Source organism: Lactuca serriola, chromosome 1 (assembly GCF_051521515.1).
Source record: "Lactuca serriola cultivar US96UC23 chromosome 1, Lser_US96UC23_V15, whole genome shotgun sequence".
Classification (NCBI taxonomy): domain Eukaryota; kingdom Viridiplantae; phylum Streptophyta; class Magnoliopsida; order Asterales; family Asteraceae; genus Lactuca; species Lactuca serriola.
Window position 1 is genome coordinate 23,691,038 of NC_136408.1, and position 17,318 is coordinate 23,708,355.

A 17,318-nucleotide genomic window follows, 5' to 3' on the forward strand; every position below is an offset into this window, starting at 1 on the left:
AACAGATGAGGCACACACACACATAACACATATTTCATAGAGAATAACTCAGATCTATGAGATAGAAGAGAGTGAATATACATTCACACATATAACAACAAAATATATACACATAGCACGTATTTTATATAAAATACTTTATAATAATGTGTTGGAAGAAGGTAACTACACACTCACACTTATAAACAACAATATACTTAATACACTCGAACCAAACTTGTTTTATTATCGTGTTTATGAAAGGTAGTATACACTCATTTGATCAGAAGATGATCGGACAACACTACGACTTGCAGAAGTAGTAATCCTCAGCAGATCTGAAAGATCTTCACAAAAATCGAACTTCTCGCGGGCAGAGCTTCGGCTCGGGAACCGCACTTCTCGGGATCTTCGGGATCTCGGGACTTGCCTCGGGGCTCGGGAACAATACCGGGGCTTCGGGGTATTTCTGGCATGCAAATCGATGCAAAACGGGAGAGAGAAGAGAGAAAATAGCAACCCTAAACGGCTGGCCCTTCAAATTTATTTATAGGGCAAATTTGGCCCTTGCCACGTCGTGGCAACCTTTTTCCACGTCGTGGGCTTGGTCGTCACTGCATGCGTCATCCCAAGTTGCATCTGGGGGCCTTCCGGAGGTGACAGGAGATTTGCCACGTCGTGGCACTGCTTGCCACGTCGTGGCACTGCTTGCCACGTCGTGGTCTCTGACAGTTTTGGGGTTTCGCGCCCCGAACTTCAGAAATTCATAACTTTCGCATACAAACTCCGTTTTCGACGTTCTTTATATCGCCGCGAATGTGAGATTATGCTCTACAACTATCGTTTAGACTCCATTGGCTAATTTTGACTTTATTTTTAATATATTATAAGTATATTACTTATATATTATCTTTAGTAGGCCGGGACAGGAAAACTTCGTTCGAAATTCATAACTCCTTCATCTGAACTCCGTTTCCGTCCGTCTTTCCGTCATTGCACTACTATCGATGAGATCTTCAATTCTTATTTAGATCACTAAGGATAGATATCTATCTACCTTAAATTCACTATCTACGTCGCGCTGGGTCGTGCCGGGTCGTGCCGGTTCTGTCGTGAAAGTTCGACAGGTCATAACTTCTTCGTTATAACTCGGATTTCGGCATTCCTTATATCTCCGGAATCCTTGTTTCGACCACTAAAATTTTATGAAAAGATATCGGGCTTATCTCACACTTTAATTTTGATGCTTATTTTTATTCTTAATTAATCAAAGCACATAATTAAGCAATTAAGCACAAAACACATAATACTCAAATAATACACTTTTATTATTTCAAAACGGGTTACAAAGGTTAACCTAGACTATTACATTGCTAAAAATGGCAAGCCCGGAAACACAGGCGTTACACTCGGAGCTGAGGAGCTTTTATTTTTGACGAGTTCGGGTCAAGTCGGTTTGACCGATCCTGGTCAAATGGTTGACTGCCGTTGACTACGTGGAGGCCAAGTCAGGGTATTCTAGAAGGATCAGGAAACGGCTTGCTTGGAGAGCAAGCTGTCGCCCTAAGGTTTTTGGGGCAGGCCTATGGGGGCCCGTTTGATGCCTTCTAGGGTTACAATACCTATAAATACAGCTCCCTAGGAGCCACATAAACACTCACGAAATCTGAAAGCTCTCTCCCTCTCTCTGCGGTTTTTTCTTCTAGTTTCCGAGTAGTCGCTTTGTGTTTGTCGATTTCCAGTGCTGTTGGAATATCGATCTAGCTGCATTAAATCCTGGGGTTTTACTCTGTTGCTTACAGCCAATACAAGCGAAGTAAAAACCTTTAAGGACAGGAATCTGATCCGTGCAGTTGCTTCAAGATCAAGTCAACAATCAACAGGTCGGTTTTACTTTTCTGTCTTGTGTTTAATTCGTCCAATAATAGGATAGTCTTCTTCTACCTTTCTTATAATCAGATCTAATCGAGAAGGATAGATCTGTTTCTGGACGAAACTTGGTAAATTTAATAATAATAATTGAATTATTATTCGCAACTAATCGACATATAATTCACAATATTATTTGTCGGTTTCCTTGCGTGTCTTTTAGTTTGATTTACAACACCATTGACTATACATGCGGTGTAAGAATAGGCATTCATTTGCGGGCCCATTGCAAGAACCGACAACTCTTTGTGGAATTCTGGAGATTTTTCTATTTTCATTTGATGAACCTAACAATTATAAATTAATATGTATTATGTATTCGTTAGATCAATGAAACAAATTTGTTTATTAATTTATATTACCTTTTCACGAAACCAATTACGAAATTCTCTCTTTTCATCACTTTGGGGATGCTCAGATTTGAATTTCCTATGTTGATGACCAAAAGATATAGATTTAAAAAGATAAAATAAAAAATTAAGAATGAAAGTTAGAGATAAGATTAATTACTTGATATACTGTCTGACTTCTTCACAGCTATTCAATACAAACCATTCCATGTTATGCATTTCCGTTAAATTAAGAGTTTTGATTTGAGTTGTGCTGGTCGGTCGACATTTAGACTCAAACATCCAAAACTTTGTTTTTTCAATAACAACATCTACATTTCTTTCCGGACGATTCTTTACATCTCGAAGGTACATTGAACAAAATGATAAAGCTTCTTCAACAACATAACCCTCAGCTATAGAACCTTCTGGCTTCGCCTTGTTTCTGACATAGTTTTTTAGTTTTTTCATATATCTCTCGAATGGAAACATCCATCTCATACAAACCGGGCCTCCAGCAATTGCTTCATCAGGTAAATGCAAAAGTAAATGAACCATAATGTCAAAAAACGCCGGAGGATAAATCAATTCTAACTTGCACAAGATTGCAATAATGTCTACTTTTGCTTTCCTCATATCCTCCACCTTCAGTGTCCTGGAACAAAGTTGCTTGAAAAACGTACAAAGGTATACAATAGGTGTATAAGTATCTTTATCTAACAACCCTCTTACTCCAATCGGTATCAAACGTTGCATAAGAATGTGTTGGTCATGCGATTTCAACCCAATAATGTTAGTATTGGTATCGTTCACTTTCTTACTAATGTTAGAACCAAACCCATCCGGCAGTTTAACCTCTTTTATAAATTGACAAAAGAGTTGTCGACTAGATTTCGTGAAAGAGTATCTTGCCTAGGGTCTATGAAACTTGTCACCATTTTTTTGCAACCATTTATTTCTCCGAATGTTTAGAATTCTCAAGTCCTCTCGTGCATTTGATGTGTCTTTGCTTTTATCGTTCATTAGGAGAGTACCTAACAAACTCTCGTCCACATTTTTCTGGACATGCATGACATCTATGTTGTGTTTCAACTGTAGAGAAGACCAATACTCGAGTTCGAAGAAAATGCTTCGTTTCGACCAGTTCAACTCATAATCTTGCCGCTTTGGCTCCCCGCCTCCATGCTCAGGATGTTTACCCGGTTTACGAGTTAGTAGACGACCTAGTTGCTCTTGTATGTCATCATTACTAAAGTGTCTCGGAGTGGGTCTTGTCTCTTCCATCCCGTTAAAGTCCAACCTCTTTCTTAACGGATCATTAGCATCTAGGAAACGACGATGACCGATATATACGACTTTGTTTGTTGCACGGTACGAAGGAGTGTCTTCATTGCAAGTAGCACATGCTGTATACCCTTGCCCACTCCAACCTAATAAACTACTACGAGCTGGCCAATCGTTTATTGTCCACAACAACATAGCTCTCATCGTGAAGAATGTGTTTGTCGCCGCATCTTTAATACGCACGCCTGAGTTCCACAAATGTTTAAGCTCTTCCACCAACGGTCTAAGGAAAACATCCATATCCTTACCTGGAGCTTTCGGTCCTGGAATCAACAAAGTCAACATGAATGATGACTCTTTCATACAAAGCCAGGGTGGCAGATTATATGTGGTGAGTATGACCGGCCATGTGCTATGTGCATTACACATGTTTCCAAATGGATTGAAACCGTCAGCTAAAAGACCTAGGCGTACGTTATGGGGTTCACTCGAGAAGTCGGGGTATTTTTTATCAAAATATTGCCAATGTTCCCCATCAACGGGATGAATCATCACACCATCTTCTGAACGTCTGGTACTATGCCAAATCATATTTTTGGCAGTGTGCCTCGAACAATATAAACGTCGTAGTCTAGGGGTCACAGGAAAGTACCGTAACACCTTATGAGGTACTTTCTTACCCTTGGTGTTTTTATCGATCCATCGGCTCTCTTTACAAACGGGACAAACTTGCAATGAATCATGTTCTTTCCAAAAGAGACAACAATCGTTTTTGCACACATGTATCGACTCATACCCCAGGCCAATAGACTTTAGTTTCTTTTTGGCTAGATAATGTGAAAGGGGAACCTTGTTGCCTTTGGGAAATGCTAATTGCAAGAGCTCAAGGAGTTGATCAAATGAACTATCAATCCATTTGTTGTTCACCTTGATATGCATTAACTTTGCTAGAAACTCAAGGGAAGAAAAGATGCAACCAGTATACAATTGAGTTTCCATTTCTTCCAACAACTGTGCAAAATCATCATCCACACCGCTACCCCTTGTATTCGAGGTTCCTTCATCGAGGTTGGTATCATTTTCTCTCGACTCCCACATCACATCGTCGATTAAATCGGCCATTTCGTTACTTGGCAAGACGACTGGAGGAATAAAAGATTCACCATGATAGATCCAAATTTTGTATGCCTTACTGAAACCATTTATAAATATATGGCGTTCAACTGCAGTCGGGTACTTGAAGTAACGGTTATCACATTTTTCACACGCACATCTGATTTTACCATTACTATCAAGGTGCGACTTGGACTTCTCAATAAAAGCTTTGAGTCCTGCTTGGAACTCGGGATGGTTTCGATATGGATTAGTAGTCCAGCTTTTATCAATAGACATGATGTTGCTGAAACATAATTTTGGGTTTAGAGTTTAGTATACAGAATTAGCATTGTTTTTTTTTTCAATCCACATTTTTTTTACATCTAAAATAATACAAAAATTAAGTAATAAATAAATGAAAAAAATAAATTAAAAATTTTTATTTATGCATTTTTTTAATTAATTTTAATTAAAATTACTTGTAAGTTTTTAAACAATTTTATAATAGACATTATGTTGTTGTGTTGTTCTTTTTTACCATCGAGATTAAAATATATATAAGGTTTTAAACAATTTTATAATTTTTTTTTGTGTTTTTTTTTTCCAATTATAACAATAATTTATTTATTTATTTATTTTTTTCAATTATAGCATCCTTTAACCTATTTTTATGGTAACCGATTATTATTGGTTATAGAAATATAATCTTATGAATTAATTTGAAGATTATAAATTAACTATATAACTTATTGGTTAATTAATTTGGAGTTAGCTTGGGTAAAAACTAGAAACTTTCTAGTTTTTGTATATAAGTTTTTAAACAATTATATATATATATATATATATATATATATATATATATATATATATATATATATATATATATATATATAATTGAAAAGAAAATAAAAATTAATTATTGTTATAATTGGAAAAAAACACAATATATATATATATATATATATATATATATATATATATATATATATATATATATATATAATTGAAAAGAAAATAAAAATTAATTATTGTTATAATTGGAAAAAAAACACAATATATATATATATATATATATATATATATATATATATTGTGTTTTTTTTTCCAATTATAACAATAATTAATTTTTATTTTCTTTTCAATTATAGCATCCTACTTATAAGAAAACCACATAATTTTACATAATACATAAGTACATTAAATTCACATACTTTTACATACATATTATGTTGTTGTGTTGTTTTTTTTACCGTCGAGATTAAAATATATATAAGTTTTTAAACAATTTTATAATTTTTTTTGTGTTTTTTTCCAATTATAAGTTAACTATATAACTTATTGGTTAATTAATTTGGAGTTAGCTTGGGTAAAAACTAGAAGCTTTCTAGTTTTTGTATATAGGTTGTTAAACAATTTTATAGTTTTTTTTGCGTTTTTTTTTTCAAATTATAAAAATAATGTATTTTTATTTTTTTTTCAATTATAGCATCCTACTTATACCAAAACCGCATAGTTTTACATAATACATAAGAAGGTGAAATTCACATACTTTTACATACATATACCACATATACACCAAATACAAATACACACAAAATAACATCCTACTTAAACCAAATACACATAATTTCACATATATATACATAATAACATCCTATTTATACCAAATACAAAAGTTTCACAATCATATATCACATTTACAACAAACATACATACATTCACATACAAACAATAACATTCTACTTATAACAAATACATATAATTTCTACCAAATACTAATATACCACATATACATCAAACACATATACATTGGAATATATATACCAAATTCACATATATTCAAACAAATACGGAATATACAATCTAATTTTCACATATGACAATTTTCACATAATTTCACATATAAATACAACTTGAAGCTATACAACTAATTGCAATTCAATAACCACAAACAAAAAATTGAATAACTTGCTTCTAATCCAAAACAACACCACCAAAAACAAGAATATGAACAATTTATTATCATTCAATCACTACATAAAGCTACAAATTGAAATTCATACAAAATAAAATGAAATCATCAAAAAAACTTACCTTTCTTCAAGAAATGGAGGTAGAAATTGATCCCAAATCTTTAACCACACCTAGAGACACTTGCTTGGAACAATGTGGGGAGAAATTTGCTTGGAAGAAGCAGATTGAAGAGGAAATCGGCGAGATGGTGAAGGAAATTGGAAGCAAACAGAAAGGAAAATGAAGAAGGGAGGGTATCTGCGTGCGTTTTTTTTTATCTGCGACAGGCAATAGCGGCGACACCTTTAGCGGCGACACCAGGGGCTTTACCGGCGACAATGAGTAATAGCGGCGACAAACTGGAGGGAAGGGTACCACGTCATTTTTAGCGGACTATTAGCGGCGACTTTTTTTAACCTTTAGCGGCGACATCTGTGTCGCCGGTATTAGGTTAGACAGGATAAGGCACCCCACCCGTTGGATTTGATATCTCATCGAACGGTTGAGATGCAATAGAGGGGGAAAGTGCGGATTCGGGTGACAACCCTTTAGCGGCGACACTATTACCGGCGACAAGGGGCTTTACCGGCGACTTTAGATAAAGTCGCGGGTAAAGCCTCTTGTCGCCAGTAATAGTGTCGCCGCTAAAGAGTATATTTCTTGTAGTGTTTGAATGTTCCTTTATATTCATACAACAAATATAATTAAAAACGGAAAGGGAAAAAAGTAGAAAACAAGGATTAAATTTATCCCCATGCACCATTGGTTAATCTACCTTCTACAATAATTAACCTGTTTGTTTTTCTGTTTTTACCTTTTCCTTAAACTTAATAGAGTTGCGACTTATGTTTCACAACAAAATTAAAACATATTTAACATATAAGTATTGGATATACATTATGATATTCAATTTGGATAAGTACGCCTGAATCTTGAATAAATTTCACTGTCATCAAAGAGTGTATAAATAATAAATGCATAGCAATCTACAATGGGCCCAACTATGGACTAGATAAAACAGTTGGGCTAATAAATATGGGCTAAACATATTTACAACGTATTTGACAGTAATACACCTTCATAGTTAGAGTGAAAGGCAGAGACCAAATACTCAAGCTCGATAGAAAATTTGTGAAGAATGAAATAGGAAGGTCTTTGTGGAGAACCCAAATACTCAAGCTAAAGTGTCGGGGGTATATGGAGAATCCCAATTTGACCGTACAACTTTGTCTCCAACAAAATTTACATCAATCTCACTATATTTCATATGTTGATATTGGAGTCAGATTGTTGGAGAGATACTACACTCAGGTTATCATAGTCGGCAGTGGTGGCTTTCTTGAGAGGGAAATAAAGTTTGTGGAGAAGGTTACATAGGCACCATGTCTCGACTACGACATTAGCCACGCCTCAATACTTAGTATTGACACTAGAGCGGGATACAATAGTTTGTCGTTTTGACTGACTAAGATAAATTGTTATCTTCAAGAAATCATACATGGTCGAGTGGTAGAGTTGTAGGCCAAAGTATATAGTATTGTGAGCATAGTGCAAAATACATTTGAGATCATTCAATCAAGCGAGGCTCCTGCAGATCATGCATGTATAGACATATATGTCAGATGACATATAAAATATTTGATATAGTGAACATGATATACTACCAATAAGGTTGCAATATAAACCCGAATATTAAGCAAATTCCCGATGTGGTCAAGCTTAGACTACGTGTCTGTGGGAATTTTGCAACTTAGGTTACAGTTCAACATGTTTGCCCGTAAAAGCAATTCAAGGAGCTAGTTTACTTAGATAAAACTTGTCCGTCTTTATCATTGTCGCTGATATAACAAGTCATTGAGATTAATCATGGTAAACTTGTTTGAAAGCGATAAGATCGGTGGATGATACGGTGAGAACAATGTCATCAATGTACAGAAGTAAGTAAGCCAACGTATCATCTCTTTGAAAATGAAATGCGAGGAATTATATTTCCTATGAACAAACCTCATGGTAGTAATCAAGGTGTTAAAAAGCTCGTTATGATTCCAATGTTTGTATTTGACGTCACGTTTTCACAAAATGTCGTTTTAAGTCATACATATATATAAAAATAAATGATAGTAGAATATATATATATATATATATATATATATATATATATAATACAAAATTTCCGTCTTAAATCACGTTTTACCAACGACGTGCTTCGTCATGACCCGTAAAAACTTGAGACTTCACAATTTCTGTCAAGTTCACGCCTAACTTTATTTAGAACTATGGTTGTAATACATTTTACAAACCATTGAAAAACGATTGAATAAAATAAATATGTGTTAGAATTATGAAAAACTTTCAACACAGTAATCAACTCCCAACTTATTCGTAAATGGTATGTTTCATTTTGTCATTTTTCATTTATTTGTATTAAATTGGAAAAGGTTTGTATTTTTATTATTATTATTTTTTGGCCGATACTAGAATTTAGGCTAAAGAACTGAACCATGTATATCTTCTGATTTCAACAAAGACGACTTCTAAAATAAATTTTTTTTTTGACTAAAACTGAATTTCATGAGATTAGTAAAAGGTAAAATCTTCTTCAATCGTCAAGTCCCAAACTGTAGAACAAAGTTCATTTATCTTGCTCCGAGATCTGGTCATCATCTTCCGTAAGAGGAGAGGTAAGCAGGAAGAAATGGCGAAATCGAGCGCCGATGATCTGGAGCTCCGGCGAGCCTGCGAAGCTGCAATTGAGGGCACCAGCCAGAAGGTTGTACTGTCGATCCGCGTCGCAAAAAGCCGTGGTGTTTGGGGTAAGACGGGCAAAATCGGCAAAGGTCAGATGGCTAAGCCTAGGGTTCTTGCAATCTCCAGTAAGCTTTCTCTTCATATCTCTATTTGTTTTCCTTTTTCTTTACTTTTTGTTTCAATCACCGGTTGCTAACATTAATAATCTGTTTGGGACGATGTGGTGCCGGTTTCTATATTGTAGTGTTTATTAGTTCAGCTGATGATTTACTTAATCAATTGGTTGTTTTTGCCACTTGATGCACTTGATACTTTTCGAGAACTTGTGGATCTTTAATTGAACTTAGGAATTTTGTTAATGGCGCTAATTGAGCAATTCAGTGGTGCCACTACAGTTATTTGATTCTAGAGGTGTAAGCATAAGAATTCAAGAAAATACGCTGTACTGATTAGAGCAGAAAAGCTAATTACATAGTCGTTGGTGAAGTCAGGATTGAGGTAGATAACATAAACATGTTAAAAATGATGGAATTTATCTAGAAAAGAGTTGTCTGCCTTGGGCTTAGTGATAGAGAGATCAGTCCAATGAAGAAACTAAAAATGAAGGATAAATCACCATAAAGATCAATGTATTTCCAATCGAGCTAACAATGCAAATATCTTGTGCATTTTAAACAACTATGATGATTTTTAATATATGATTGTCCAAAGACTCCATATGTGGCATATCATACATGTTATGTGACAATGTGGCATGCCATTTTGGGTTTGAGAGCCTTATTGTTTTAAATTAGAAAAACAAAAGTTATGAGACCTAACAATAATAAAACAAGAAAACTCTAGAGGAAGATGATGAACAGCCTCATACTGCCACCATCCTTTGTGTCACACTACCTCATCTACCCAATCCCTGCCACCATAGACAGAGAAACACATGCACTTTTTGGCTGGATAATTACAAACTTGTCAAACTGGCTATAAAAAAACTAATACAATGGAAACTTGTGAATAACGAATAAATGGTGGTCATTTTGGTAATTAATACAAAAATGGACTAAAAAGTGATTAAGCAGAACAAAAGCTAGATAAATAGATTGAAGGTTTTAATGTTTTATGCTTATCATGTTGATTTGAAGTAGAATGGTATTAAATTACTTTAGAAACAAAGTGAAGTAGGGAATGCAATTAGACTATTAACAACAACAAGAACGTACACAGTAACAACTAGATACCATTTATCTCAAGGTCATCATTGATCCTACATTTTTATATGTTTTTGCGTTCATAGTAAAAGAAGTTACCATACTACACATGATCAGGCCATATAATAGAGGCTCATTCTGCTGATTAAGATCATCAAATATAAAGCTGTTAATTTTACATAGGTAATCTTTATAAGTGACAATATGATAAAGAAAAACATTAGTTACTACTTACTACATGTAGTCATCTTTGTTGTTACAACTTACAATGGTAGTGAGTAGTGACCATGATCAATTACTCAGTGGTTAGCTAGATCTTCCTATAATGCCCCTTTTTTGTATTTTCTAGAAACTGATGTATGTCCTAATGGCATAATTACAAGTATCTGATATAAATAACTATAAGATTCCTATATTTTCCTTTTTTTGGGGAACTACCATGATAAACTTACTTATACATAAGTCAATAAGTCAAGTTATATAATAAGAATCATAGACTATGTAAGACAGTTATGAAGATTTAGCAAATGATAAGGTCAAGGTCAAAGTCATACACATCAATTTGCTTTTTAACGTACAACGTAAGTTTTTATAGAATTTGATTTAAAATAATAAATGTATAAATATACTGAATAGAAACATAAACAATGATATAGATTTTTAAATATTTACTGGTTCCTATCATCTTCCTACTCTCCAAGTTGATTGCATGACCACAAAATAATAGTCATTTTGTGTAGTTTGGTCATTTAACTATTTGTGGTTAATGCAGCAAAAGAAAAAGCTCAACAAACTAAGGCTTTTCTCCATGTCTTAAAGTATTCAAATGGAGGAGTCCTTGAGGTACATAACACACTTTTCCTTCTTCCTCTCAATCTTGTTCTACCTAAATCCATGGACACAAATTTCATTTACAGGATAAGTTATTTGGTTTTGTTGCTTGAAATGTAATTTTTATTTTTATTTCTGAAACTGTGTTTAGCCTGCAAAATTATACAAGCTGAAGCATCTTTCAAAGGTGGAGGTTTTAACTAACGACCCTAGTGGATGCACTTTTATGCTGGTAATTCTTCTTTAATACCAAATTAATCCATCACATTACATTACATAATCTTCTCTTTAAATTCCTTAATTGACTTCATCTTTTTTTTTTTTCTAGGGTTTTGATAATCTTAGAAGCCAGAGTGTTGCCCCTCCTCAATGGACCATGCGAAACATAGACGACAGGTATTCTTCCCTCAACCATAATACCAAAAAAAAATTAAAAATCTATAAATTCTAATGTATTTTTTAATATTTTAGGAACCGTTTGTTGCTCTATATATTAAACATATGTAAAGATGTGTTGGGCCGATTACCAAAAGTTGTGGGTATTGATGTAGTGGAGATGGCTCTTTGGGCCAAGGTATTTTTTTTTTTTTTACTTTTGATATTCATAATTTGCTTTATCTTCTATTACTACATATAATGTAGCTTTTTTTCATACTTGTATAGGAAAATACACCTGTAGCCCCTAAGAAGAGAAACATTGAAGATGGGCCCACCACAGAAGCAGATGTGGTTTCAGAAAGTGACATGAAGGTTACAGTTGAAAAAGAACTTGTGTCTCAAGCAGAAGAAGAGGACATGGAGGCTCTTTTAGGCGTGTGCGTATACTATATTACTATTATACATCTTTTGTCCCTGAGTATATCTGATTTTTGCAATTTTGGTCACCAAAAGATTTTTCTTGCAGTTGTGGTCCTTATTTGTGGTTTTGGTAACGTTTTCGGTCCCGTTCCAAGTAAAATAACTATATTTTTTACTCCAAAATTGGAAAAATCAGTTATAATCGGGGACCAAAAACGTTATAAGAACCTCAAATAAGGATCAAAATTGCAAGAGAAAACTTTTTGGGACCAAAATTGCAAAAATTAGATATACTAAGCAACAAAAATAATTTACTCTTATTAAGTTTGCACCATTTACCTTTTTCCCACTTGAAAAAAAAAAGAAGGCTGCATAATATATAGAGTAAATTACAAAAATGGTCCCTGTGGTATAGTGATTTCACAAGTTCGGTCCAGCTTTCTATTTCGTTACATGGGCAATCATTGTGGTGTTCGTTTGTTGCAAGTTTGCTTCCTACCATGAACTCTGTTAAAAATCAGATGCTACTTTTTTTTTATATGACCATTTTGCCCCTTGTGTTTCCAGATATGTGATGGGTATTGGGGAAGCGGAAGCCTTTTCTGAACGTTTGAAACGTGAACTTCATGCTTTGGAAGCAGCAAATGTACATGCCATTTTGGAAAGCGAGCCTTTGGTAGATGAGGTAAAAAAAACCTTTAACTATTTTAAAAAAAAGTTTAAAATTTTCACAATTTCTACCATTTTTTTATTATAGTTTTATTCTTGTTGTCTTGCAGGTTTTGCAGGGGCTTGAGGCAGCCTCAGTCTGTGTTGATGACATGGACGAATGGCTTGGGATTTTTAATGTTAAACTTAGACATATGCGAGAGGACATTGAATCAGTATGCATATATTTATTTTATTTTTCTTTTTAAAAAAATATGAAAATACTTAAAAAGTTATAAATTGTTTAATGTTTCAGATAGAAACACGAAATAACCAGCTGGAAATGCAGTCAGTAAATAATAAAGCTTTAATTGAGGAACTGGATAAGCTTCTTGAGAGACTACGTATACCTTCAGAGGTTAGTTATTAATCTGAAATTATATATATTATTTTTTTTAAAAAATTATATTATAATAAGTCTAATAATTGTATCTATCTTTATTCCAGTTTGCAGCATGTTTGACAGGTGGCTCATTCGATGAAGCCCGCATGCTTCAAAATATTGAAGCATGTGAATGGTTAACAGGCGCTTTACGTGGCCTTGAGCCACCTATTTTGGATCCAAGCTTTGCAAATATTAGAGCGGTATTTATTATTTAAATATATTTTTGTCTTTTCTTTTTCTTTCAATATTCCCATATGTTTTTTTTATAATATGTCCTACAGGTCAGGGATAAGAAGGCAGAACTTGACAAATTAAAAACCACTTTTGTTCGAAGAGCTTCCGAGTTTTTAAGAAACTATTTTGCTAGTTTGGTTGATTTTATGATAAGTGATAAAAGTTACTTCTCTCAGGTTTGACAAATTAAAAAAGAAAAAAAAAACTACTTTTTCTTATTTATTTTATAAATGTTTAAGGAATTGGAATCAAGAACATTGAATTTTGGTGTTTTGACTTTTGATTGAACAGCGGGGGCAACTAAAGAGGCCGGATCATGCGGATCTCAGATTCAAATGCAGGACTTACGCTCGCCTCTTGCAACACTTGAAGGTCAATATTTTTTTAAAAGAATATTTTATTTAAAAAAAATTGTGTTAAAATTTTGTTTATTTATTATTTGCAGAGTCTTGACAAAAATTGTTTAGGTCCTTTGAGGAAAGCTTATTGTAGCTCTCTTAATCTGCTTTTACGGCGTGAGGTAAGATCCACTAATAAATATAATACGTATTCAGACAGAAAATTTTAAATAGATATTAAAAAGTTAAAAAATATTTTTTCTAGGCACGTGAATTTGCTAATGAGCTTAGAGCAAGTACAAAAGCATCAAGAAATCCAACTGTTTGGCTCGAAGGTTCAACTGGCTCAAATCAAAATGTAAACAATGCAGATACTTCCACTGTTTCAGAAGCTTATGCCAAAATGCTCACCATATTTATCCCACTCCTTGTTGATGAGGTTATTAATATAATTCTTCTTCATATTTTTTTGTTTATTTTATAAGAAAGTTTCTAAATTGATTTATTCATTTCGTTTACAGAGTTCGTTTTTTTCACACTTCATGTGCTTTGGAGTTTCTGCACTTGCTCAACCAGGAAGTCCTGCAAATGGCAATAAATCCAACGAGGACGATTTAGGCATTATGGACATCGATGATAACGATGACAGCAACAATAACAACAACAAAAGTAAAAATAAAAAACAAAAAAGTTCAATTCATTTCCATTTTTCCACCTAATTTATATACTATTGTTGACCTTTTATATTTGAAATCTTGTAGGTATATCAGAGCTAGGGGCACTAAACGAGTCACTTCGTGATTTGCTTGATGGAATCCAAGTACTTAATCTTTCCTTTTAATAATTTTTCTTTTTTTTGTTCAGTTTAAGGTTTTTGTTTTTTTAATTATATTTTGATTTTTTTCAGGAGGATTTTTATGCTGTTGTTGATTGGGCATACAAGATTGATCCTTTGAGATGCATATCAATGCATGGAATAACAGAAAGATATATTTCTGGTCAAAAAGCAGATGCAGCAGGATATGTTCGCCTCTTGCTTGATGCTTTAGAAGAAAGAATCACTGCACAATTTACACGCGTAAGTTTGACTTTTATGTTGACCATTTTAAAATTTTAGAATCCACCTCTAAAGTTTTTTCACTTGTAATATATAGTTTGTAGATGAAGCTTGTCACCAAATAGAAAGAAATGAAAGAAATGTCAGACAAATGGGTGTTTTGTCCTACATTCCCAGGTAAAAAACATTTTTTTTTAAAAAAATACAATTCCAATTGGGTACTAAATTATAATAATAATAATTATTATTATTTTGTGTAGATTTGCGACACTTGCTACACGCATGGAACAGTATATCCAGGGGCAGTCTAGGGATTTGGTTGATCAAGCATACATTAAGTTTGTAAGTATTTAAAGATAGACCTCTTATAATTTTATTTTAGAATATTGACTTTTTTAATATATATATATATATATGTTTGGTAGATTGGGGTGATGTTTGCAACTCTGGACAAGATTGCTCAGACAGATCCAAAATATGCTGATATTATACTTTTGGAGAACTATGCTGCATTCCAAAATAGGTAAAATGGTAATTTTAAGATATTATGATTATACAGTAAATTACGATATTAACCTTGTGTTTGACTTGACTTACAGTTTGTATGACCTGGCAAATGTAGTGCCGACTTTAGCAAAATTCTATCATCAAGCAAGTGAATCTTATGAACAAGCTTGCACACGTCATATCAGTGTCATTATATATTATGTAAGTAAACTGAATTTACTTTTATTTAAATTGAAACTGAAAATTTTTTACTTTTAGTAATTGTATTTGACTATTTTATAAAATTTTGCAGCAATTTGAGCGACTTTTCCAGTTTGCTAGAAGAATAGAAGATTTGATGTACACTATCACACCTGAAGAGGTTAGTTAGTGCTTGATAGATTGCTCTGCAAATACTTTAATTATTCTTTCTGAAAGTAATTTTTATTTCTATAGTTGGGGTAGATTTTTCAAAGTATAATGTCCTTCCTATTAATAATAATAATAAAAAAAAAATAAAAGTACAATGCCTTGATAAGAATAAAAAAAAATGATGTATTGGTGAATACATAGATTCCTTTCCAGCTTGGACTGTCAAAAATGGATCTTCGGAAGGTGGTGAAATCAAGTTTATCAGGAGTAAGTAATTAATATTTACATGATAATATATATTGTTTAGTTTTACTTTTATTAGTAAAAAAAATTGAGGTTTTTTGCATGCATGCAGGTGGACAAGCACATTGGTGCAATGTATAAAAAGCTTCAGAAAAATTTGACCTCCGAGGAATTATTACCATCATTATGGGATAAATGCAAGGTAGTTATTTCACCTTTCTTGAATTTTTACTAAAATAAATGGGTGCTTTAAAATCTGATGAAATGAAATGAAATGATATGATATGATATGATGATTGGCTTATATAATTAATTTGTTATACTCGCAGAAAGAATTCTTGGACAAGTATGAGAGCTTTGCTCAACTTGTGGCCAAGATTTACCCGAGTGAAACCATTCCATCTGTTACTGAAATGAGAGACCTTTTGGCAACTATGTAAATTTGTGTCTTCCCCTTGTTTGTAAGTTCAGTTTTATTGTAACGCATCATTTTCAAGGTTTTTTGTTTTTTTGTTTTTTTTTTTTTTTTGTTGTACTTATTGGATTTTGATTATACATACAAAACATGGTGGTTTAAGGCTTAATGTTGTAAAAAAAATCAGCCAATGATCTAAGAACTTCACGTTAGTCTCTCACAAGTTGTTTTTACTATTAAAAGTCTTCTTTAACATTATTTTTTACTTCAGCCATATGAAAATTATAAATGTATTTCTAAAATTTTTCTCAAGATTCAAGAACTTTCAAGAGGTATTAAGAAGGTGGTGGAATGGCATATAGTATTAAAGGGTTGTGTAGAATTTTCCTTGTAATAGTCTATAAGATGGTTTATTCATTTACTTGGCTCCTTGTATCACATGGGGACTCAAGTATATATAGGGCGTTGGCTTTGTTTGTAAATCAGTCCTCAATTCTTTTACTTCTTTCTTGTAAACGTTCTTAGAGTAATACAAGTCTAAGAAAATAATTTTATGACTGCGTATGACTTAGTTAGTCTATAACTAGAGGCAGGGATGGTCCATTGGTTTTCCATGTCCAGGGTGATGCAGAAAAAACAATGCCCCTATGTTCTTAGAGTACTATAGTGAGCCTATGTAAAAAACAATAAAGTGAAACTAAAAAACATCAACAACTCCAAATGCTCAAATGCAAGACCAAAAAACAAACAAACAAACAAATTAAACTGCAACCAAGTTTAAGTGTGAGAAAAAACATCAAACCCCCAATAGGTTGGGCAAAAAACATTAACAACTTTGTATATAGTAGAGTCAAAACACACAGGAACTTAAG

General features: G+C 33.3%; 2 protein-coding genes across 2 annotated transcripts; one reads left to right on the forward strand and one right to left on the reverse strand.

Annotated features, from left to right (window-relative positions):
- Nucleotides 1-2,119: 2,119 nt before the first annotated feature.
- Nucleotides 2,120-4,913, reverse strand: LOC145052519 (uncharacterized). The gene is made up of 4 exons (XM_079000346.1): nt 3,173-4,913; nt 2,419-3,094; nt 2,271-2,337; nt 2,120-2,176 (listed from the first exon to the last, which is right to left on the reverse strand). The coding sequence occupies exons 1-4, from the start codon at nt 4,911-4,913 to the stop codon at nt 2,120-2,122; spliced, it is 2,541 nt and encodes an 846-aa protein (XP_078856472.1).
- Nucleotides 4,914-9,166: 4,253 nt separating this feature from the next.
- On the forward strand, nt 9,167-16,615 carry LOC145074162 (exocyst complex component SEC3A-like). Its single transcript, XM_079020601.1, has 25 exons — nt 9,167-9,502; nt 11,352-11,422; nt 11,562-11,642; nt 11,739-11,806; nt 11,882-11,984; nt 12,074-12,225; nt 12,776-12,893; nt 12,988-13,092; nt 13,173-13,274; nt 13,364-13,501; nt 13,583-13,711; nt 13,827-13,907; nt 13,981-14,055; nt 14,139-14,312; nt 14,395-14,542; nt 14,635-14,693; nt 14,781-14,951; nt 15,028-15,107; nt 15,191-15,272; nt 15,356-15,453; nt 15,530-15,638; nt 15,730-15,798; nt 15,990-16,055; nt 16,144-16,233; nt 16,361-16,615. Exons 1-25 carry the CDS (start codon nt 9,325-9,327, stop codon nt 16,469-16,471), a joined length of 2,658 nt encoding a protein of 885 aa, XP_078876727.1. The 5' UTR covers nt 9,167-9,324; the 3' UTR covers nt 16,472-16,615.
- Nucleotides 16,616-17,318: the final 703 nt, after the last annotated feature.

Excerpts from the sequence above, each read along its gene's own strand:
- LOC145052519 (XM_079000346.1), bottom strand. The coding sequence starts at position 4,913 with ATGTCTATTGATAAAAGCTGGACTACTAATCCATATCGAAACCATCCC. Across the intron at positions 3,095-3,172 it reads TAAATGGTTGCAAAAAAATG|AGGTTAAACTGCCGGATGGG; the intron begins GTGACAAGTTTC and ends AATTTATAAAAG. Across the intron at positions 2,177-2,270 it reads GTAATTGGTTTCGTGAAAAG|AAAAATCTCCAGAATTCCAC; the intron begins GTAATATAAATT and ends AAATGAAAATAG.
- LOC145074162 (XM_079020601.1), top strand. The coding sequence starts at position 9,325 with ATGGCGAAATCGAGCGCCGATGATCTGGAGCTCCGGCGAGCCTGCGAA. Across the intron at positions 13,093-13,172 it reads TGCGAGAGGACATTGAATCA|ATAGAAACACGAAATAACCA; the intron begins GTATGCATATAT and ends TTAATGTTTCAG. Across the intron at positions 15,639-15,729 it reads TCAGTGTCATTATATATTAT|CAATTTGAGCGACTTTTCCA; the intron begins GTAAGTAAACTG and ends AAAATTTTGCAG.